This window comes from Pipistrellus kuhlii, unplaced genomic scaffold (assembly GCF_014108245.1).
Source record: "Pipistrellus kuhlii isolate mPipKuh1 unplaced genomic scaffold, mPipKuh1.p scaffold_m20_p_4, whole genome shotgun sequence".
In the NCBI taxonomy this organism is placed as follows: domain Eukaryota; kingdom Metazoa; phylum Chordata; class Mammalia; order Chiroptera; family Vespertilionidae; genus Pipistrellus; species Pipistrellus kuhlii.
In genome coordinates, this window is record NW_023425540.1 from 68,225,075 (window position 1) to 68,250,249 (window position 25,175).

General features: G+C 43.5%; 1 protein-coding gene across 4 annotated transcripts in view; it reads right to left on the bottom strand.

Annotated features, from left to right (window-relative positions):
• MARCHF3 (membrane associated ring-CH-type finger 3) overlaps positions 1 to 25,175 on the bottom strand; it is a 129,615-nt gene that overhangs the window by 30,220 nt on the left and 74,220 nt on the right. For 2 of the 4 annotated variants that reach the window (XM_036409092.2, XM_045571115.1), the window contains exons 2-3: positions 5,498 to 5,741; positions 1,880 to 2,084 (exon numbers count right to left, since the gene is read on the bottom strand). In XM_036409092.2, the coding sequence (XP_036264985.1) occupies positions 1,880 to 2,084; positions 5,498 to 5,685 (393 nt within the window). In that variant the 5' untranslated portion in view covers positions 5,686 to 5,741. Of the gene's footprint in view, positions 1 to 1,879; positions 2,085 to 5,497; positions 5,742 to 8,125; positions 8,135 to 8,906; positions 8,941 to 13,628; positions 13,738 to 25,175 lie in introns of those variants that run through there. The other 2 variants (XM_036409093.2, XM_045571114.1) reach the window with 2 other exon arrangements.

The window sequence follows — 25,175 nt, forward strand, 5'->3', positions numbered from 1 at the left end:
TTCCTCGTTTAATACCAGTTGACTAAGATTCTGGAGTCTGTATCCCGACAGACATCTCTGTGTGGATGGGTTTCCTTCTCTGGGAGTCAGTGGGTTCATTGGGTGATACAACACGGGTGTACTATGAGAAAACTAAGTTGTGTGCACGTGCGTGTACACTAAGGTGACCAGACGTCCCACACTGCGGGACAAATTGTTAAAAAGCAGGACTGTCCCGCCAAAAGCGGGACGTCTGGTCAGCTTAGTGTACACACACACACACACACACACACACAACACTCTCTCTCTCTCTCTCTCTCTCTCTCTCTCTCCCCCCCTCCCCCTTTGTTATATATAACCACAATACCTTGGGTTTTTTCCCCAAGCAAAAGCAAAGTCTTCTTTACTGGGAGGTACTAGTAAAGAAGGCCGTTGGATTCAGCCCACGGAAGCAGGGTTTTCTTACTGTGGGGAGCCAGCTTGCCCAGGGAAGCTGCCGTATCAACTTGGGGAAGTTCCCGAAAGTTTCTAGGAAGGGGAAATAGGCTTCTTTTTCAATTTTGCCATTGGGCTTGAGAAAGCTTCATCTCCTTTGTTTATTATTTAATTATATTTCCCTGTCTGCAGAGAAGTTCTGACATGTAAATCCCAGGGAATGTGGCAGAGGGCCAAATCCCTGATGGGCACGCTATAAATATGAATTTCTGAAAGTGGTTGTCAAGCAGCAAGACAGCTAAATTAAGAGGTCACTTGATCCAGAGTCTTAAAAAAAAAAAGCATAGAGTTTATTGGGGCAAGTCAAATAAATTTGTGCCATTTGGCAAGCAAGCCATCGCTAAAACAGGCCTCAGTTGCTGGTCCTGATTAAAATTTCAAGGTCAAACCCGAGAGAACACATATGCAGAGCTCTCCAGGGCCTGGAGTGCCAAGGCGCTAACACACTGTTTAAATAGTCCTCCAGAAGGGCTTCTTGATTTCCAGCGTTAGTTTAATGCCAAAGCTGCACTGGGCCAGCTGCTAAAGTAAGGAGAAGGTTACTAACATGTCTGGCTTGCAGGCACATTGTCTTGGGTCTCTTTCATAATGTAGTAGAATATTTATTGTTGCAAAGATCCAATTTTTAATTGGCTGGTAGCAATCGAGGGTAGAAGAGAGGGAAAAATTAGTCCAATGATATTTTCCAATTCCCCTAGCTCATACAAGACCAGACCCTTGGTCTGAAGAAGAATCATGTGGCTCCTAAAACATGAGAGAGAATGTCTGCCATTTTAACAGCTGGGTTGATAATACCACTTTTTAAGAAAAGAGATTCTAATACTAGGTTATTAATTGGGGAAAAAAACTTGTATAAATTTCCTGGGGAAGATTAAAGAAAAATTCAAACACTGTATTCCCAGTATTCTTCTAAGGGCTTTGTAAACATTACCTCATTTAATCCTCATACACAGCACTTTCAAGAGGTGAAGTAACTTACTTAAGGTCACGGAACTACTCAAGCCACTATGCAGAAATACTTTTCCTTTGAGGCCTCTCAGAGTACAAACATTGATCAGTTGATTCAAGGTGGGCAGGTGGGGTGCAGAGAGAAAAGTGACCTGTTTGCTCCACTTCACAGGGATAGAAAAATGGAGATCAAGTCTCTAAACTTCCCCCTCTCTTCACCCTGATTTCTTCTCCTGTCTCCACCTCAGGGAGGTCAACTTTCTACTGTTGCTCCTGAATGAGCTAGCGAGCTATCTCCATCTGTGTCACCTACGCACGCGCACACTCTCACACACGCTCTCACGCAAAGCCGTTTCTGTGCTTCAGTGAGACTGCACAAGGTTTGTGATCTGGGCATAAAAGCAGACATCATTTGCTCATTAGAGCTAAGTTTTCAGGACGTGCCCCAATTACTGACCTCCACTAATGGCCTGGGTTTGCGCTCGACTGCAAACCTGAAGTGGCAGAGTTCACAGTAGCTGGTGTTTGAGGATGACAGCCAGTGCTCCAGGCAGCTCCGGTGAATTGTCCCCAAGGTCCCCGTACATTCACATGGAGAGAGCAAGTCCTCTTGGCTGCTGCCCTCGTGGCAGATCCTGCACATCGGCCGGTCATTGAAGGGGCTGCAAGAGACGAGGGGCACCTGCTGGTCACTGGGCTAGAAACCACTGCCATGCGGATGGTCCTCTGGCTCAGGGTCCTTCACCCCTACCCAGAGGCACCCCTGCTCAGAAAAGACACCTGCTTTAAAACCCTACATTTAGCCTTAGTCAATTTGGCTCAGTGGATAGAGTGTTGGTCCAAGGACTGAAGGGTTCCAGGTCCGATTCCAGTCAAGGACACATACCTTGGTTGCAGGCTCGATCCGGGGTGTACAGAAAGCAACCAGTCGATGTGTCTCTCTCACATTGATGTTTCTCTGTTTCTCTCCCTCCCTTCCATTCTTTTAAAAAAGAAATGGGTAAGGATTAACGAAAACAAAACCCTAGACCGACTCTTGTACTTGCCAGTGGGGCTACTGCCATGGTCCTTGAGCATCTACTTTTGCTAATACAAAGAAATGGGGATTGGCCCAGGACCAAAAATGAGCGAAAACAAGCAGCATGCTATTTTTGCCTTGGGTACAGATGTAATTCAGGCAAATACCAATTAAAAAGTAAAAACCATCCCTCGCCATTAAGGACAGAAATGGCATTGAAATGATACCAATTGTAATTTCTGGACAAACTGCATTTTTAAAGCCTGGCCAGGACACTTGAATACCCAGAGGTCCCTTTCATTTCTGCTTTCAGTGGGGTGGGAGGCTAAGAAGAGGGGGAGTAAACTGGCTGCCAACCCAAAGCCGCCACAGAAGGGCTGTCTGGGCCATAACACAAAGCTGAGTAGCAGGACTTTCCTAGGATGCTCTCTGGGATTCTAAAGACACTAAGCTGAAAGCCAGTAATGAAAAGACACCTTTTGCTGAGGTGGCATCTATCTAGAGCTCTGCCTTTAATTTGAAAAAATCACCCTTGCTTGTTTTGTGAGGCACCTGGTATAGTGGTTCATGTGGCAGGCTCTGGCATCTAGCGGCCTGGGATTGAACACCAGCTTGTTACTTACCAGCTGGCTAGCTTTGGACAAGTAACATCATCTCTCTGTACTTTAGTTTCCTCATCTCTAAAATGGGTACAGAGAATGGTGGCTTCCTCATATGGTGATTGTGAGGATGAGAAAAGGTAATTCAGATGAGAAGCTTAGAATTGGGACCAGCATATCTATACTAATAAAAAAGGAAGATGCAAATTGACTGTACCCTTGTGACACCCATCAGCCAATCAGGAATGAGTATGCAAATTAACCCAAACATCTTTGGGTTAATTTGCATATGCAAGCACCGCCCCAACAGCTCCAGGCCTCTGGGCAGCATGGGAAGGAGGAAAGGCAGCTCCGACTGGAGCCAAGGCGATGCCAGCAGCCAGGGGAAGGAAGGCCCATTCTTACAGGAATCTTTGTCCATCAGGTCTCTAGTAGTAAATGCTGAATTAATGCTGTTTTCACTTGTAGAAAAATTCAGGTCAGGGAAATCAAATAATGGCTATACACCAGCAGCCAATGGAAGGGTCAAGCAAAGATGACCTCACTTCTCAGTGGATACTGTGTCCTGTATCCACTAAGAGGACTATCTCTTTCTGATTGATATGATTTTATATTGCTCAAACTCTTCTTTATTAGGCATTAGATTTTAAAGTATGTCATCATTGAATGTGCCAACCTGAGGACCAATCTCTTTGCCCACTCTCCCTTGCCTCTTCCTGTCCCCCGCAGATGAGAGTGGCCCAGGCTCATGGCTACCATTCTCTGGTCCAAATGGAAACAGTGATAGACACACTGCCATTTCCAACAGGCCTTTCCAGGGATGACCCTGGGAATGAGTGAAGGCTAAAAAGGGATTAAAAGAGAAAGGACCTCCTTCTCACTTGCCCAAAAGACTCACTCATGTTCAGGGGCAGGACAATAAAGTTTAAAGAGTTGACTTTTTCTCTCTCATTATTAATGACCTCTTTCATTCACAGTGAGCCACATGCACGTAAAATTTTAAAACCTTCTCATTTACATTACTGCTTGGTGGGAGAACACAAAAATTCCACACACACACACACACACACACACACACACACACACACCAGGGCTCACAAGTCTCATCATTTCAGTGCTGCAGCCTGTTGTTCCCAATCAACCAAAGTGTCTGATGCCTGCAAGGGTGACAGATACACATCAGCTATCTGTCTCAATTCACAGATGAGCAATGAAGCTCACTGCCTCATTCTATTCCGAGTTCTAACAATTGTCAAGAAGCTTTTCAAAAGGTAGAAAAATATATATTGACTTTCTTCCCCCCATGACTTCCCTTTGCCATAGCAGCACAAATTGAAAGTACATGGACAGTGCTTATGACATGCATGGGTGTGTGTCCATGTCTGGCGGACACCAGGTCCAGGCTGAAGGCAACAGGAAATGTGGCAGTGGCCCTATGGTCCTGCTGCAGGTACATGCTTAGATCTGCGGACCTATATCTGCACTGGAAGGGGTTGGCTAAATTGCTCAGACCAAGGTATGCGGTCCAGGTGTGAGTGACAGACCCACATCTCAGGGTCAGAAGAGTCAGCACTGATATCAGGAGGCAAGTCCAGTGCGGATATACATGTTATACCCATAGGCCAAAGTCCCACTTACCCATTTTGAAAGAAAGGTGGAGAAGCCAGGGTGTACTTATTGGCCAGGCAGCCTGTAGCTGCTGATCCGTCACTGGGCAGCAACAGCACAAGAAGAGACCTCCAGGGACAAAGTATTGGCCTGGATAAGCCATTTCCGGGCTGTTGAAAGCCTTTAGCTTTGCTTTGGTTCATCACTCAGGGGAGACAAGTGTGGGGGTTTTAACAGTAATAAACTTCATAGGGCAGGGTGTGTATGAAGGATCATGGTGTGTGTGTGTGTGGGGGGGGGCATGAGGAGCAAAGGAGGGAGCAATAGAAGAGGTCCCCAAGTGGGGATGTGCCGGAGAAGAGACATGCCCAGGAAGTGGCCCAGGAAGTGCTCCTATCAGGCAGTGCTCATTGGCATGCACACCAGGAGTATCACTTCAAAGGTTCTGCCCACAAATCCAATTACTTTGGCTCAGCCACCTGAAATCAGTGCCTCCTTCATTCCATTCTAACACAGGGTTATCTCTGTCACTGTCTGGAGACAATGAGTGTAATTACTGTTGCAATGTCAAAATACATGTAAAGCAAGGGGCTCTGTCTTGTGGGATCCTTCCCTGCCTGGCTCTCTGCAAGTGTGTCTTTAAGCGAAAAACGTGAATTTTAGCTTTATACCCTATTGCTATAGAAACAAAACTTGTGTAGTCTCCCCTCCCCCACTTTCCCCACCCTTCCCCCTTACCACCTCTCACCTGACACAAAGACCTGAGCACTCATTACATTCCCTTTCCCTGACAAAGAGTCCCTCGGATCAATTACACGTTCATTTATTTTAATGTTAATTGTGGTACTACCTCTGGGTGGCAAGAGTCCGCACTACTGTTGACAGCAGCTGCCCGTCCTTGGCCGAAACTTGCATGACATACTGTGGCTGCCCATTCACTAGGCTGCCACAATCCTCCACAGTCTTCACCAGGGGCACAGAGGAGCTGGTGCAGTCTGGCAGCACTTCTGGCAGGTGACTGCAGCGGCTGGTTGTCATGGTAACAGACAGCAATTACTCTGCTAATGGCTTCCGCATTCATACAGGATTTCCATCTAAGAGAGATCAGAAAACAGTTTACTTGGGCAGGGTGGTTAATAGGAAATGGAGAATTACAGGCTACCAACATCATCGTGTCATTATTTAATATAAATAACAGGGGTAGCCTAGACGTGGCTCATTATCTTGTTACCATTTAATATGCACTCGCGCGCGCACACACACAGAATTCACAAGAAACGGTGGAGGTTGCTCTGAACAAGACAGCGGGCATGCCAGCGTACATAAACATCAGGGTCCCTGCTCTGGGAGAGAGGAGGGAACGGTGGCTTCGAAGCCAGATGGGAAGAGAAGATAAGCAGCTCTCCCGCTCGGCACCAGAGAGGCAATAAGTCTTTGTTGACACTCTCTAAAAGTTACTAGAATCATTATTATTGATCGCAACTATTTTTTTCTTCTTGGAAGCAACTTATTCCCCATGCAGCTTCATTCAGATATACTAAGATTGAGAGAGAGAGAGAGAGAGAGAGAGAGAGAGAGAGAGAGAGAATAAAAAGAAATCTGGCCAACTAGCACCTTGTAGGGTAATATTTGCCAAATATGAATCATTCAATCAATGTACAACCATTCTGACTTTTGCTATATCTGTGCTTATAATACAACTATAGGCCCTGTGCACGAAAACCGTGCACTGGAGGGGAGAGGGAGGGTCCCTCAGTCCGGCCTGCACTCTCTCGCAGCCTGGGGCCCCTCAGGATATGTCCACCTGCTGGCTTGTGTTGGCAGTCAGACATCCCTCTCACAGTCCCCTCGCTCCTTATGGCCTGCCTGCAGCGGAGGCAGGAGAGGCTCCTGCCACCACCACTGTGCTTGCCAGCTGTGAGCCTGGCTTCGGCTGAGTGATACTCCCCCTGTGGGAGTGCGTTGGCCACCATGGGGCAGCTCCTGCGTTGAGCATCTGCCCCCCTGGTGGTCAGTGCGTGTCATAGCAACCAGTCATTTTGTTCAGTCAATTTGCATGTTAGGGTTTTACTATATAGGATTATCTATTTATGTCTTAAAAATTAATCTCCCTTAAAAACTTAACCTATTTTCTTTAGTCTTAAATAAAGTTATTAATAAGATGACCAGTTAGATGATCTTATTACATTTGTTTCCCTAATAGACATTACAATGAATACACTAGTATTGAGTTTTTTTTATTTATGTACTACCTAAAAATCTATGGCCACTGCATTGTCATAAAGTAACACATAGGAGAATGGAGGAAACTGATGAGTGAGATCTCTATTGCCTATTAAAAATAATCCATTCTTGCCCTAACTGGTTTGGCTCAGTGGATAAAGCATTAGCCCACAGATTGAAGGGTCCTGAGTTAGATTCCGGTCAAGGGCATATATCTAAGTTTTAGGTTCCCCAGCCCCGGTCAGGGTGCATATAGGAGGCAACCAATCAATATATCTCTCTCACATTGATGTTTATGTCTTTCCCTCTCCCTTCCATTCTAAAAATCAATGGAAAAATATACTCAGGTGAGGATTAACAACAACAACAACAACAACAACAACAACAACAACAACAAAAAACCCTACAATAATAATCCATTCTTAATGACAGCCTTACCTCCCTGACACATAGTCTATCATGCAAACTGCTAGGTATTCCGTTTCTGATCTCTGTGCCATGGGCTTGAACTTGACCTCAAGTTCAAGGCAGTGAGGCCCACTGGAGTGAGGACCCCCACTACATTCAATATTAAGTCTGCATGTGATGTGTAAGAAATAGAGGGTTTTCTAGTGGAATTATTTATGTCTAAGGATGAGATGACATAGCTTCCCGGTCCATACAGGCCATTTCTGCTCAGCCTGCTCCCCTCAACTTTCTGAGCCTGACACGACCTAGACAGAGGCAGGGTTGGTTGGCAGATGGAGTACATGGTCAATAACCAGTCTGGATGGTCAAGGCCCCAAGTCTAAATGAATCTTTCCCCTGAACCCTAAGAGAATTTTTGAAGTTCCCGAACAGGTTGTTTGCTCCCAGATATATGTCGCTACTTCTTACACTTTACTTGACTCCTACAAGTCTGGAAAACAGGATCTTCCCAATTTCTAAAAACATGGCATCAACTGGACATTCTTAGGATGAGAGCGCGGTGTTTCCAGATGAACTGAGCTGACACTGTTCCTCCCAACAAGCATGTGCCAAGCAGGCCTGGCCACCGGAGACCAGGGATGGGAATGGAATCCCTTCCTGGTGCGGAGGTGTCTGGCTCAGCACACGGCCCTTCCTGTGCTGCTTGGCTGCTGTGAGTCCTCCCAGGGTCTGCGGTCTGGCCTCTCCAGGAGCCTTTTGGAACCTCGCAGTGGGGATGGGGCCGTGAACACAAACTCTATTCTGAGGCCTGAGATGGGGGAAGAGGCAGGTCTGCCATCGTCACGACCCTGGTGGACTTCTCAACACCAGGTACTTACTGAGCATTCAAAGAACATAACTAAACAATCAGCTAGGATAGTTTTGCTTTTTAAATAGAAGGTGTTGCTTTTTTTTTTTTTTTTAAGCATCAGAAAACCAGGAAGTATATGTGATGGAAATTACTGAAAAGTAATAAAAGAAAACAATAAAACTAACTCATAACCCCACCACTCAGATCATCACAGCACACTTTTTGGGTGGCTGTCTTTCTAATTTTTGGCAGAATTGGCAGGGTGGAGTGGATTTGCAGCTGGGGCCAGATAATGTGTTTTTATTTTATTTTATTTTATTTTAGCTGAGTTATGGTAGCTCTCAGGCCACAGGGGGGGAAAAAAAGGATGTTAAAAGACCGTCTTCTAAAACTATGTCTAATCCTACTTCCTTGACTTGCCCTTATAAAACCCCATTGACATGATTTTAAATTCTCATGACGCCTCCCAGTTACAGAGTGTAACTTCCTGGCACAGCTCTCTTGCTTCACAAGGCAGCCATAGATTAAGAGCCAGGGGTGTCTTGGCAGGAAAAGCAGACACAGTGACCTTCTTGCCGCATGGAATCATTATGTCTGGGTGCACTTTGAGAGTCTATTTTTGGGTTTTGCATAATTCCAACTCAGAGGGCCAAACGCAACCTCCCTACACTTGATGGAATTGGAAGAAGGCGGAGGAGGGATGCACAGAGTGAGACTATGAGACCAGGCTGTCAGTGCTTAGGTCTCTCAGGCGCATAATGTCTCCAAGTTCATTTACCAAGTCCCCATCAAAGGAAGTAGTTCTAAACACGTAATCTCAATTTGCAATGAAATGCCCTTAAAACAAATTTAGAAGCAGTGTTTCCTTTAATCTTATTTTATATCTGTAATTTGACTTCTGGAAGTTGTACTTCAGTTCGCTTCTCTTCTCAGAGGCAGAAGGGCTATTATCAGCCATCTATCTCATCAGTTTATTCCATTCACAGTGGGCGCCGGGCACTGAGTTGGGCAAAAAGGAACAGGAGGCTCCTCTACTTTGCCATCTCCTGCAAGCAACCCGTGGCTTCTTCCTCAGGCAGAACCCTGAGCCCAACTTAGGACTTGGCTGAAGCGAGACTCCAGTCCAGCACGCAGTGAAGGGCACACCAGCACATTCATTGACCAGGATAACCTTGGAATTCTAAGACTGGCATATTGAATCTCCATACTTCTAAAAAAAACCCCTGTCTTTTCTCTCTCTTTTTTTGCTCAATCCCTCTACCCCCACAAAAACAAAACAAAACAAAAATAAAACACCCTGTATCTTGAGTTGAAAATGGAGTGGACGGAATCACACCGAGTACAGGCACCTTTGATCATGGTTGGGAAGGCTGAATTGGTTTCAGAAGTGAGTCTAATCATTGGCTCGGGTGGAGGACATAGACGGGAACATGTTCTCCCCAATCTCTATTCAAAGGAAGCCCAGAGGCCATGATCCAGACGTGGGCAGGAGTGGGCCTTGCAGGCTGCATGTACCAACTGGCATGACTATTGCACCTGGGGCCGTGACAAATGGCCCCTGCATTCCCCGGTCTCATTCAGAGCCACCTGGGAAAACAGCAGGCTGTTGTGGGGATGCTAAAAAGAGCGGAGCTGTGGGTTTGTAGCCTAGCGCCTGGTCTCTCACAGGTCTTTGTGCAAAATTTCAAGCGCCATTTGACCACTTTCTTATCACTACTGCTGCTCTTGTGAGAAAGTGTCTTCCTTGTCTACCCAAGAATTCCACTCTCTGGGATTTCTCAGGACAGAAACATGCTGGGAGGAACTGGTGTCTGTATAAACTTGAAACTTCAAATTGCACTGGTAGGATGGGACCTTTCTTGGCCAGACTTTACTTATACCTTGATGATTTCTCACTCAGGTTGAGAATAAAACATAATTTGGCACTGGCCACATTTAGCAGCACACAGTGGAAAAAGGTAGATGAGAGGGAAACAATAAAAAAGGAAGGAGGGCTAAATAAATGAAAGCCTGGTTAAACAATTGTTTTTTTTTAATCTGTGTTTGTTTTTTTTCTCCCAAAGACAATTCTTTGTTCTGTATTGTGTGTGTATGTGTCAATTGTTAAGACAAAAAGGACTGCCTGTTAAACTTGACCCCTTTAAAGGACAGAGCGCAGGTTTTACAAAATCAAGAACCCAACCATGCTGCAGATAATCGCTGCTGCATTTCTAACAGGCTGCCATTGTAAGTGATTTCCATGGGAACATGACTGGCGTCATGAGGATGTGTCCAGAGGTCAAGGGGGAAGGGAAGAGAAGGGAAGGGAAGTGCAGCCTCTTGCCTCAGCAGCCCCTGGATTCTCCATAGGATCACAGAGTTATGGGAAAGAGTGCTGTTCTTTTTTTGCGGTTGTTAATCCTCATTAGAGGATATTTTTCCCATTGATTTTTATTTTTTAGGGGGAATGGAAGAAAGAGGGAAAGACAGAGAAACATCGATTGGTTACCTCCTGCACATACCCCAACTGAGTTTGGGGAGGAGCCTGCAACCAAAGTATGTGCCCTTAATCGGAATTGAACCTGGGACCACCCTTTGATCTGCAGGCTGTCGCTCTATCTACTGAACCAAACTGGCTAGGGCTGTTTGTTTTTAAAAAAAGTATTTTTATTGATTCCAGAGATGAAGGAGGAGGCAGAGAGAAACATCAATGACAGGAGAGAATCATTGATTGGCTACCTCCTGCACTCCCCCCCCCCCCCCCCCCAATGAAGACAGAACCCACAACCTGGGCATGTGCCTTAAACAGGAATCAAACCATGACCTCCTAGCTCATAAGTCAATGCACAACCATTGACCCAAGCTAGTCGGGCAAAAAGCTCTGTTCTTAAAGGTAGGACATCCAACCCTGCACCTTGGTTTACTACTCTTTTTTTTTTTTTTTTTTTTTAAATACATATATATGTATTTTATGGATCTTTTACAGAGAGGAAGGGAGAGGGACAGAGAGTTAGAAACATCGATAAGAGAGACATCGATCAGCTGCCTTTTGCACACCCCTTACCAGGGGTGTGCCCGCAACCAATGTACATGTCCTTGACCAGAATCGAACCTGGGACCTTTCAGTCCTCAGACAGACACTCTACCCACTGAGCCAAACCGGTTTCGGCTAGTTCACTACTCTTGAGGTTAAATCACTCTGTCTCTCAGACTTTGCTGAGATTTCTTGCACATTTGAAATTAGGGTACTAATACTTCCGGAGCCACTTATCCGGTACTAATACTTCCGGAGCCACTCATCCAAGGCCTAAAATAACATGATACTTGTGAACGTGCTTTGTAAATTGCAACAAGCCCTGCACAGAGAAAGCTGTATTTTATTACTATGTTAAGTTTATTTTCTGCTCTTCTTCTGGCCTGGGATGCATCTCGTTTCTGATCCTCAAGGCTGGATGACTCCTACAACACTGCACCTTGTGGAACACACTCGAGCCCTGCCAACAGGCCACTCCCTCTGTCTTAGAGAGGGAGCACAAAAGGAGTCTCTTCCTTGCATACCCACTTCTCCTCCTTTCCCTTAGCCTTGTCTTCTTCTATCCCTGAGCACATATTTCATTTTTCCATGAACATGTTTAGTAAAGATATATGATGGCCCTAGGTGGTTTGGCTCAGTGGATAGAGCGTCGGCCCTTGGACTGAAGGGTCCCGGGTTCAATTCTGGTCAAAGGCATGCAGCTCTGCTGCAGGCTTGATCCCTGGCCCCGGTCAGGGCTTGTGGTGAGAGGCAACCAACTAATGTGTCTCTCACATCAATGTTCCTCTCTCTCTCTCTCCCCTTTCTTTTCACTCTCTCTAAAAGTCAATGGAAAAATATCCTCAGGTGAGGATCAACAAAAGAACAAATAAACAAAAAAAGATGTATGATGAAAAGCTATTAGGTTTAAGATACTTTGGTCTTCAAGGGTCCTCAAACTTTTTAAAGTGGGGGCCAGATCACGGTCCCTCAGAGAGCTGGAGGGCCGGACTATATGAACTACTAATTCCTACTGTAACACCTCGGCTGCACTCACTGCCCAAAAAACCTGGCGGGCCGGATCAGACTCCTCTGCGGGCCGCATGTGGCCCGAGGGCCGTAGTTTGAAGACGCCTGGTAGTTGTTACAGCAGCTACCATTATCTTAGCTAGTCTAACATGTGATAAATACACTAGAAAATAAAACACAAGCCTCTCTCAAGTGCCTTTTCAGGCTTGCTTCTATCAGAACTGTATTTCTGGTGCCAAGTCAACTTTAATCTCTGGGTGTAGGAGGGGAAGGCTGTGTGCCAGCTGGCACGAACCTGGTCATATGGGCTGCCCAGGCAATGGCCCGAGCAGGCCCAAGTTTGGACTGGCAGTCTGGATCAGGATTGCATTTCCAAATGCAACTCTAAATGCCAACTCCAGAGATTTTTAAGAAGCAGGCTTCTCAGCTCCCGAAAGGTCCTTTGTCACCTCCACATCCAGAGTTGATCAACAAAGAAAATCAAAGGAGCTAATTGATTTTAATTAAAAATGTGTGTTTTTTTTTTAACTTACTAGGTTTTCCTGGGAAATGCCTGGTGGTATAGAGTCTAGCATTTCAAGTCCTGCTTTACATTTCCCAGGCATAGGCCACTAAATGGTCTGGAGTGGTCCCCAGACCCTCCCGGGGCTGTGAAGTTGAGGACTCAGCACCAGCAATCGTGTCCTGCTAGTTCAGGGAAAACCACCAGATGCCTTAACTTTGGGGGAATGAAACTACAGAACCATGGAAGGGCGAGATGTCTTTCCGCTCCATCAAAGCTGTACTTTATTAACACTGGTCCAGGATTCAGAAGCCCGATCTTCCTTTTACACAAGCAAATCTGCTTCAAAAAGGATTTCTGCACTACCCCTTAGCCTTCTCCAAGGATTCGCATGCTCAGGGAGCGAGGCCTGCTCTAATGAGACCAATGAATGGGTGATACAAGTCGGTTGGTGATGGAAATGGGGAAAAAATAGCAATAGTGGTCTGTTCAGGAAATTTCCTGTCCGAGTTAGATTTTTAGGCTCTGAATTCTGAGAAGAGTCTCTGAGAACAGGAATGCTCTTTGAGGGAACATTTCTTTGGCTTTTCAGGCATGTTATAACCAGACAGTGCGCTGCCTGGTTGATGAACTGACTGAGAGTATTCTGCATGCTCAGAGAAAATGAAGGCAGGCAGGGAATCGCATACTGACCTTGCTTTCCAATGAAAATGGAGCAAATGACTAATTCCAAAACCATTAACATGTAAAAGTGGCATATTTCTTCCGAGAACAGGGCACAAAGGCTCTCCAAGGAGATTGCCAGGACACGATTGCCAGCAACACTTAAGTTTTCAAAAACACGCCAAGGAGGCTATTCACTGAGAATGTGCAGCAGCAAAGTAGCTGCTTCATTAAACTTAAATAGCCGCGGCAGGGCTGTGCTTATGGACCCACGCTACCGAATTATACATTTCTTCTCTGCATGCTTCACTGACCTCATTATGTAGAGTGAAGAATTTGTCATTTCAAATAAAGTGACCATCCGCGTCTTTATAAACATGACCATCAGGCCCTTGATGAGTCTGCAAGTGAAACACTAGCTGGCCCAATGAATTAAAAAAAAAAAAAAAAACCAACAAAACACAACCCACACACAAACTCTGCTCTTTACTGTCTCATTTATCTCTGCTACGTGCTCACTGTCACACTTACAGAGCAGAATAAGCAGGTGAAATGCCCGTTTCTGAGCATGACAGAGGTTTTGATTTGGGATAATGGCCCTTTCTTGAGGAATGTGTAAACACCCATGATGAGCTCTGGGAAGGAAAAAAAAAAAAAAAAAATCCAGACCAGCACCAGACAAAATGGAATTACTGTAACACATTCCCAGTGTACTATTTGAAATATATCTAGAGTTATTTATCACTTTTCATCCAGGTCATTAATTCTGATTCTCAGTCACAGAAATATCAGACTAATCTCACCCCCCCCCATTTATAATTACTATATTTTCCTTTCCGCCAGGTACAATCTCTAGTTCTGCTAAAGGCAACTCAAGTAACAATTATTGTATTTACACATACTTTTCCCTCTCAAGCAGTACTCATAAAATTAATTCAGATATTGGAAGCTATCCATTTTTTCATTTAATTTTAATTATATAGATGAAAATGGCAATTAAAAATCCCACAACAACACCGTATGTTCAAAGACATGGCGACAGCTGAATTACACTTGTAAATAACAACTAGCTCCTACACAGAGCCCTGCTGGGCCCGGGAGCTGGTGGGGGAATGGAGCTGCACGGATGAGTTCCGGGAGCTTGGGAACAATCAGGGCATATCAGAAAAGTTTAAACATCAAGTTTAAAAAAAAAAAAAAAAATAGGAGCGCTGGCAAAATAGAATGAAATGTTCATGGCATATTACTTGGAGACGAGGAAAAAACGTGTACCCTTCAAATGATATTCAGTGTGTCCAGTGCCAACAGCTACCTGTCCAGCATGCGGAAAGGTGTGGCGGCTACGGCCTGCCGACCAGGGTATCTGATAACACAGGACAAAAACATTTCAGCCACAAATAAGAGCTGAACATGTTCTACAAACTACAAGTTCCAAATTTGTGGTTGGGTTCAGACACATTTTTGATTAGCATTTAAGTGAATGTCCCCTAGTAAGAAAGTTGATTTGGGGTCCAGTCCAAGTTGTATTTCACTCTCCTCTGCACAAACAACCCAGCAATACAGAATTGCTAATTCTTTTTATATATATAATACATTTTATTGAGTTTTTACAGAGAGGAAGGGAGAGGGATAGAGAGCTAGAAACATCGATGAGAGAAAAACACCAGTCAGCTGCTTCCTTCACACCCCCTACTGGGAATGTGCCCACAACCAAGATACATGGTCTTGACTGGAATCGAACCTGGAACCCTTCAGTCTGAGGGCCATCCACTGAACCAAACCAATTAGGGCAGAATTGCTAATTCTTAACTCCAACTCACACCGTACCCTGAAATAAAGCCAGTTGCCTGCTTATCTTAAACCAGGGTTCCTTGGGGGCTTTCCCCATCTGCATGTCACCAAGAGCACTCATTATGAAGTTGTAGTAGGGAATCTAGTCTTGCCCTCTCACAGGGCAGTGTCCAAGCTCTGCCTCCCTCCAGGCTGGGGACAGGGACCCTCTGCAGTGCTTTCAGGCCTGTGATGTTCCAAGAGACATTTGGGGGCATTACCTTTCATATACTTGCAAGGAAAACCAAAGTTATTCACCTTGCCAAGGGATATTAAGGAAATGCAGAACAAAGTCTAAAGCTCTTTGGATTTTGCTTTTCAGCCCTGCCCTTGGCATTACAGACTCTCTATCATATGTTTTAATTACTAAAATCTGCCAAACCTCATGACCTTTCACATGCGGTCTGGAGACTTGTCAGAGTCTCTGGGTGCTTCTGCATTGTCTTTTCACACCTGTGGTTTGGGATTTAGGGGCCCTTTGGGAGCCTTTGGGGGAGAGGGGACACAGCTCTGGTTTTAGATCACGGAATCCTGGCCTTGAACGGCCACCTGGAGCTTATCAATGGAACAGGTACTTGGCGCTAAGCCTGGTTTGCTCCTGACACTGAGGGCCTGTGGTAGGTGTGTGCCTGGCACATGGAGGGCACTTGGTAACCCGCTGGGCTTAAGACTGTAGTGCAGCAGTCATCTCACAACAGTATGGGCCAGGCTGGGGAAAGAGGCCCCTTCCAGAGCCTACCTCTAGGTCCCCTCACCTAGCCTACCTGTCCACAGTCCTCCCTACTACTCTCCCATCTCCCAGGCCAAAAACCCCTGGAAGGAAGGCAGAACTGCTGACATCTGCTTTGACAGTCTTGTATAATCATAGGCAAAAAGCACAGACACAGCCCCTGGAATTACTTTACTCCATTCTCTACACACACACACACACACACACACACACACACACATTCACACCCCATAGATTCTTTTTATTGATTCCCTAAAATATATCCTTTTAAATAATCAAGATATAAACAAGCACAAGAAAAAAGTAAAACTTAGTCAAGGACTGAGTTAATTGAGACCACTTTATCTTGAATCTCTTCACCTTTGTATGTCTTGGATTTTTGGGGACCATGAAGTTAGTGAGGGAAAAGCCTCTTTTTTTTTTTTTTTTTAAAGGCACATTAGTATTGTTTTTATTCCACCGTGCCTTCTGATAATTTTTTCTTCTTTTAATTGAATTTCATCCTTTTAAAAATATATATATATATTTTATTGATATTTTTACAGAGAGAAATGGAGAGGGATAGAGAGTTAGAAACATCGATGAGTCATCGATCGGCTGCCTCTTGCACACCCCCTACTGGGGATGTGCCCGCAACCAAGGTACATGCCCTTGACCGGAATCGAACCTGGGACCTTTCAGTCCACAGGCCAACGCTCTATCCACGGAGCCAAACCGGTTTCGGCTGGAAAGGCCTTTTTCTTACTTCCTGGTTACCTTCAAACAAAGTACCTACTCAATGCAAAGTGCCTACTAATGCCTTCAAAGGTACCACTGAGGTGATTTTTTTCTAAGTACACTCTTCCCTCCTGCACTTGCTTCCTGGGCTGCCTGTCTCAGCTCTTGACATTGGCCTGTTCCAGCTTAAGGTGCATCCTGACTTTGGCAACCGCATCAGTCCCTGCATCTTACATGGCTGCCACCTGTTGGAGTGTTGTTGGCTTTGTCTGAACCTTTTCAGCTGGAGATCCAGCCCACTCTCTCCCCAGGCTTCAGAGGAGAGTTCTAGAAATGCCCCAAAGCATCAGCTTACACAGAGGGCTGTCTTCCCACCAGAACTTCCCCTTACGCTCCTCAACCACCTAGAAGAAAGGTCCTCAATCAAATATGTGGTCTGTTCATTTCTTTGTATACCCAGCTTTGCCAAAAACAATGGGTGAAGTTCCTTCACCTGATCCTGCCTGCTGGATAGAACAAAAAATTGACATGGAATGAAATTATTATCCAACACAAAACAACCAAATACTATACAGAGGTCTACCTTTAAATTTTTGTCTGATGGTTGTTTTCCTTCAAAACAGATAAAAAAAATTATGCTATTTTTTAAAATAGTTGCTTTAACATTTGTATTTTTATTGAGCTTTATTTTCTTTTAAATTTCTGCCGGGTTCTGACAATTAAATAGGAAACCGCAATTAAATAAGAAACTGTGGCATGAAAAATAACACACATCCCATCATCCATCAGGAATGACACCAAGCCCTTTCCATTTTTTTCTCATTCAAAAGAGCCTGTGACACAAGTGTCAAATATGAGCACTGACATTTTTTTCTTGGAAGGAGAAGAACATTAATCCTGGCAGCATGTTACAATTCCAGTAAGTGGTTAAAAATTACACTATTAATAGCAATAGTGTGAGTGTGTTTTTCTGTCACAGCACTATTAATTTTCTGTTGTGTATGTGCTTAACAAATACAATGGGACTTCACTGCCTTCCCGGGTGAAAATTACAGTTATGCCCCCACAGAGCTCACTCGTTTGCTTTATGGGCCAAAGATGCTCTAGCATGTCACAAAATAACAATGTTCCCGCAGACTGTGTTTTATTCTTGAATCTCCAATTTCACTAATAAATGTGAAAAACACATGTAGCCTGATAAGCCCCTGGGGACCAGCCACTGCAGATGCTGAAGAAAGCAAGTTATGCCAGCTAAGATCAGCGTCCGCTTTCAAAAATTCTCAATTGCTTGATGTATGGCAATGAAACTGGTTTCTAGTGACTAGCCAAACAATCTAACAAAACTAGTTATTTTTTTTAAATTAAAAGGATATTATCAAAACATTAAGGAAAAAATTCACAAAATTTTAAACACTCAGATAATATGACGTTTTTAGTCACAGCTCCAATAGATATTTATTATCATCTCTGAAAGAGAACTGTTATTTTTTCCTTAATATTTTTTTATCACAAAACATTTCAAACAGAGAGAATACTACAGTAAACTCACATATAGTCCATCATTTCCATCTAATAATCAAAATTTTGCCACACTTGTTTCACTCTCTTTTTCTTCCTCTCATCCTATTAAGACTTTAAAAAAAAAATAATTCTTTGTTGCTGAAAGTATTACATATGTCCCCTTTCCCTCCCATTGACTCCCTCAGTCCCCCCCCCCCATTCTCCTGTTCCCCTATCTCTACCTCCCCCCCCACCTCAGGCCTTCAACACCCTATTGTCTGTGTCCATGGGTTATTCATATATGCTTACAAGGTCTTTGTTTAATTACCTTCCCTGACTTCCCTCTGAGATTTCACACTCTGTTCCATGCTTCCATGTCTCTGGAATCCTATTAAGATTTTTAAGCAAGTCCCAGAAATTATGTCATTTTGCTTCTATATACCTCAATATACATTTCTAAAAACATGAACCTTTCTTATATAACCACAAAGCCATTACCATACCTAATAAACAACAATACCTTGGTATCATTTAATACCCAAACTGTAGTCAAATTTCTCCAACTTGAAAAATCACTTATAGTTAGTGTGTTTAAATGATCCAAACAGGGTACAGGAGTTGGATGTTCTGTCTCTGAAGTCCCTCTCACTTGCACACAGCCACCTCCCTCTTTCCCTCATGCCATTGTCTCGCTGAATATACTTTTATAGGGTTCCTCATGAGCCCTGTCTCAATAGCCATTTTCATAATTTGTCTTCTTTTGTTCTTGTATTTTCTGGAAATGTATTGATTGGTTTGATTAAGTTCAAGTTTAACTCGTAAGCCATAGGTGGCATTGTGTCCTTTTCATTCATTGTGCACTTTTCATTACACCACATCGGGGGGCCAGCCCATCTTTAGTGGGTGTGGGTGACGGCAGCCTTATGTCTCCATTGTGGTCCAGTCATTAAATCCATTGGTGATAGTGGTTTGACTCAATTATTTCACTTGGAGTCACCAAGTTATGTTTTTCCAATTCTAATTTCCCTTCCACATTTAGAGGCTGGAATTCTCATGTGAAGAACATTCCTTCATTAAGCAGTGCAATCTGGCTTCCCTCAAATACAATATGCACAGAAAAGGCAGGACTCATTCTTTCCTTTGCCAATTTTTGAGAGTAAGGAATTGGTGTCTTAGTTTTATCCTATAGTAACTGAGTTGTTTTTGTTGTTGTTGATGTTATTCTGAAAGGTCCACTTGTCTTTACTTAAATAAAAAACCTTCACCCCACTAATAATCCTTCTTGAGCACAGACAGCTGGGTTTGTGATTTAAAGGGGCACACAGTAAGTCAAGGGCACGGTTCCTGCCATCTTGCAGCACTCAGTAATAAAGCCAGATGCTGTTTCCCCTCACTTGTTTTGGTGTCTGACTCTCATCTTTATGAGTGATACAATCTCTCATTAGGCTGAACACCCCTGCATTTACTGATTCCTTAGGAAAATGAGAACAATTCTAAAATATCCTCTCTTTTTCTTATTGTGGTACAAGCTCATGTGGTGTCCCTTGGCCCTGTAGACTTCCACTTCCATATTGTGTGTTAGATACATCTGATGGCACTCGAGCATGGGTAAGTGGGTGGGCAGAACTACTCTCTTCAGAATGACTAGTTGAGACCACCTGAGCTGTATCAGCTTGCGCTTTGTCTGGGACCCATCAGTGAAGCTGCGGGTGCCATCTGGCACGGCCACGCCCTGCTCCAGGTGACACATTAACACACTGGGCTCCCACTAGGGGAAGAATCTTCACGGTGGGTGAAGTCTGCTCATGCATGAGAAACAGCTCCCTTTTCTTCTTCTCACTAATAAGGGCGAGAATGTTTGGGCCGTTCATAGGTATTCCCCACAGAGGCCCTTAGAAGTCTTCTTTAACCATGGCTGACACGTGTCTCTGAGACTGATAGGAATCCGGGGTCTTCCCTTCTTTGCTCTCCTAAGAGCAGAGACATTTTCTGCCCATTATCGCCTCATTTTACTGATGGGCAGCTGTCAGTCAGACATTAAAACAGAGTGATCATGGGACTCATGAAAAATGCGTATTTTGGGAAACCTAGATGCTTATGTGCCCGTCCGCATTTCTAGTCAGCTTGAAATTCAGTGAAGAATCACAAAACAGTGAGAGGAAAAATAACAGGGGGAGGGAATCAGGGGAGATTCCTAAATGGCCCCATAGACACCAGTGTGGGGGGTCGCTACTGTACGCAGGAGGGAGATAGGCTGAGGAATGCATGCCAAGATGCATGAGCAGAGTGAAGCAGCTCTCTTCTGCTTTGCAGCTCTCTCCTGGAGCTCACCAAGAGCTGCTGAACCAAGGAACAGGTGGGAAACAACTCTATCACTCTGTAATGGAGGACTTTCACAGATTCAGATACTCTCTTTTGAAACAAAGGTGAAAAGGGAAGTGCACACTTTAAATAAACTAACAAAAGCAATTCAGCGCCCACTGAGAATCCTTCTAGTAAATAGTTCTCTGTCAGAAATAATAGTGTTATGCAGATAGCTGGACCTCTAGTTATATTTTCAGATCCTGACCTCTTGGCTAATGAAAATAAAAGCATATCTTTAAACACACACACACACACACACACACACACACACACACACACACCCTATACAATGCCATCTTTTATTTTCAATTCAATAAAACCTCAACTTATTCAACAAATGACTATAATATAATGCCATGTATATGCTAACAATTCGCCATAATTCTTACCTTTCTGGATTCAGTCAGAGAGCTTAGGGACTACTAGTGTATGATCCAGACTGGAGACTTCTAATATGAGCACAATAGGGAAGAAAACACATGCCACCATAACCAGTGGTAATAATCAGCTTGACTACTGATAGAAGCCAGAAGTCACTAGCCTTCCCAGTGACTGTTACAATTTTCTTTTTAAAGAACAAAGCAAGAGAATGCTGTTTACTGCAGTGATTCAGCATGTGAGCCATGGAATTAACATCTTTAGTTTGAATCCCAGCATTTCCATCTATCAGTTATGTTTCATCAAGTTGGGGATAAAATAGTACCCAACCTCCTATTTTAGGATTAAATGGAATAACGTATGTAATGCTAGCATAGATCTTGGCTCACAGCAAACACTCCTAGCTGCCATTATTGTGTGAGGGCCACAGCAACTTCAAATATCACAAGAGTACACTATTGCTTTTGATACTTGTATTAAAGCCAAAAGGCATTTATCACAAAACTGACACTATTAGTAATATAGGAGAAGCAGAGTGGAGGAGCAGGAAAAAAGATGGGCTTAGGAATCGGGTACACGGCTTTGAATACTGGTTTTTGCCACCAGTTACTCAGGTTCAACCTTGGATAACTAACTTATGCTAATTTGCCCATCTGTAAGAAAAGAAAGTGCCTCCCATATAGAATCATTGTGCAAATTAGCCCAGATGTCTTGTCCAGTGGGTGCCCATTCAGTGGTATCTCTCATTATTATTGGAATATTATTTATGGCTCTGGAGAGGGACAGAGGTGGGCCTGATGAATCCTGCCACTGGATGCTGTGATCCTGAATTGGGGTGGAAGGGCCAGAACTTACTGGAAAAACATTAAGGTGAGACTGAACACAAATAGAAGGCACACCTAAAACAATTAACTGTAAGGTGAAGTGTGCAGAGAATATTACCTTAAAACACAGCATCAATACAATAAAGAATAGAAATTCTCCCCCTTAGTTTTTTAAAAAAATATAGATATATATATAGTTGATTTTTTACAGAGAGGAAGAGAGATTGAGAAACATCAATCAGGTGCTTCTTGCACACCCTACTGGGGGTATGCCCACAACCAAGGTACATGCCCTTGACCAGAATTGAACCTGGGACCTTACAGTCCGCAGGCCGACACTCTATCCACTGAGCCAAACCGGTTTTGGTGTCTCCTTTAGTTTTTGCTAGAGGTCTAAAACGAGGCTCTGAGGAGCCAGGTTGGCCACTATAACTCTGTAACTTTCCCTTTATCCTTCCTGGGTTTGTCTAAGGGCCAAGTACCATTTTAGCCCCAGAATGAGGTAGCGACTCAGAAGCAGGATAGATACAGATGAATGAATGGTGGCCTTCTTTTCTGAGGAGGACGGTTCTTTGCAGGAGAAAATCAAACTGAGTTTGTAATTCCACTTTCATCTGTTGATGTCAACATTCCCAGAACCAGGCACTCTCTTTATCTTGTTTACACAGCACTCAGCCCTGGGCCCACTTAGATGTTTACCAGGTAGCTTAGAGAGCAATGCATGTTCTTTTAATAAAACAGGGGCATGTGGAAGGGGAAATTTACAGCGTTTCAGGTATCTGGGTCATATAAGGATCTGAACACTAGAAAGAAGCCGGGATACACTGCATCATGATTTTTATTAAGTTCTCTTTTCTAGGTGATATAAAATATGTCCTGTCTGCTGGAAGAGAAAATGCAACTAAAAGTAATCCATGATGACAGCGTGTATGTATGCAAACAAGGCATGCTGACTTCTCTAGCTTGGTCTGTCCATAAATTGGATTCATTTCTTAGATTTACAAATGATGATCACTGTGGCAAATTCAATAACAGAATTTTTCTGCTTTAACCATGGCTTTTTCCTCAGTATCTTTATAGAGCCCTTAAGTGGTTTTGATGCACAGGAAACTAAAAGTGGGCAGATTAAAAGTTACACAAATAATGAAGATGAGTTCCTAGGCAAATTGCCCATTACCGTGGAGGTTTTGAGATATTTTCATTAAAACGAGTGAAAAGGCCATCTTTTTAGATGCTTGTGTATCTACAGATGATTGTAAACTCATTCTCTTTATTTCTTTCCAGCTCCCATAAGCCTCTTTTATTAGTTTCAAGGAATAAAGCTCCAATCTGCTTCAATAAACTGTATTATTTTTTAACTACAAAACCATACACAGTTTCTTTACATGAGCAATCTTCTTTAATGGCAATGCAGTCATTGGGAAAACTGCATTAAAAGGTATATTTTATAGACTTTCCTTCTGTCTTCTAGCCCTCTCTATTCAGAAAACCCCCACAATGTTATTAAGACCATTGCATTTTCACAAGTGCCTGGCATATAATTAGCACTTAAAAATATTTGTTGACTCATTGAATAAATAAATGAATTCACTATCTTGACATCAAATTCTGGATCCAAGTTTAAAGTCACACAATAAAAAAAAATGATGTAGAAGATTAAAAAAAAAAAAGTCTCACAATCATAGGGCTGACACAAACCACCCACTTAGATACACACTACCCTCTAACTTACCTACCTTCTAAGCAATCTAGTATCCTTTCTATTTGATGGTTGTCTATATATTTTTTCCTTGAATTTGAATAATCTTTATGTTTACTACCAAACTTGGAAATCAGGCAATCCCATCTATAGATTGTTTAGGAAAATTAACAGGCAGGCCAAATATAAAGAATTTCTAATTCCCCTCCCTATTAACCAATATGCACTTAGTATCCTTAAATTGACATGGAGAGTATTATTTAAAAAATGGAAGTACGGCCGAAGCCGGTTTGGCTCAGTGGTAGAGCGTCGGTCTGTGGACTGAAAGGTCCCAGGTTCGATTACGGGCAAGGGCATGTACATTGGTTGCGGGCAGATCTCCGGTAGGGGGTGTGCAAGAGGCAGCTGGTCGATGTTTCTCTCTCATCAACGTTTCTAGCTTTCTATCTCTCTCCCTTCCTCTCTGTAAAAAATCAATAAAATATATTTTTAAAAAAATGGAAGTACGAATAAATGTATGACTAAATGACTGAACAGGTAAATACAGATTCAAAATACTCCAGAGGTAAAGCATTTCCCATTTTCCCATCAATCCAAGACACTTTGGAAGTGCAGGAAAGAAGTTCAGGCTCAAAGGTCTCCTCAGCCTGTGCACTCAAGGTTCCTGATTTGCTGTGTGAGGCAGATATGGTGGAAGCTCATGTTTCTGGTACCAAGATTTGGAAATCATGAATAGATTTTTCCCATTCAAGACAAAATGGCTGGTTCGAGTTGAAATGGTAGCATTACTTCCATACTCAGAAAAACTATTAGGTGATTGGGCTCTTATGAGCTACTGTTGCAATCTTTTTAAAAATTTTTTAACTTAACCCTATATTCCTAGAGTAAACCTTCCTTCCTTTCTCCCCTCCCCTCCCCTCCCCTTCTCTCCCCTTACTTCCTCCCTCTTTCCTTCCCACCCACTTCCTCTCCCCTCTCCTCCCCTCCCCTCCTTCCTATTGTTAATCCTCACCTGAGGATATTTTTCCATTGATTTTTAGGGAGAATGGAAGACCAAGGGAAAGACAGACGGAAATATCGATGTGGACCGGGAAGGAGCCTGCAATCAAGGCATGTGTCCTGGACTGGAATCGAACCTGAGATCCTTTGATCCGAAGGTCAATGCTCTATCCTCTGAGCCAAACTGGCTAGGGCATAGCATAATTGCTTGTTGAGGAAGTCTTGTCCATTCTGTTTCTGATTGTTATCAACTTGCAAAACCACCGGAAACATATACTATTGTAAAGAAACAATTTTTTTGTTGTTATAGTGAATAGTTGGGATAGACAGGCAAGCAAAGGTGACATAAGAGTGTTAGGGTGTGATAGTTAATTTTATGTGCCAACTTGACAGGCCTTGGGGTGCCCAGATATTTGGTCAAATATTATCGTAGTGTTTCTGAGAGGGTATTTTTGGAAAAGTTTAACATTTAAATTGAGAGACTGAGTAAAACAGATTATTCTTAATGTGGGAGGGCCTCATCCAATCAATTGAAGACAAAAGGCAGACTCTCTCCTGAAGAAGAGGGAATTCCTCCTGCCTGACAGTAATTCAGCTAGGACATCAGTACCCATGTTTCCCCGAAAATAAGACATCCTCCGAAAATAAGACCTAGCGCATGGAAAGATAAGACATCCCCTGAAAATAAGACCTAGTGCAACCTTGGGAGAAAAAATTAATATAAGACACTGTCTTATTTTCAGGGAAACAGGGTATTTCAGATTCAAACAGAAACACTGGCTTTCCTTTGGCCTCACACCTGCTGGCCTGTGGCCGGGAA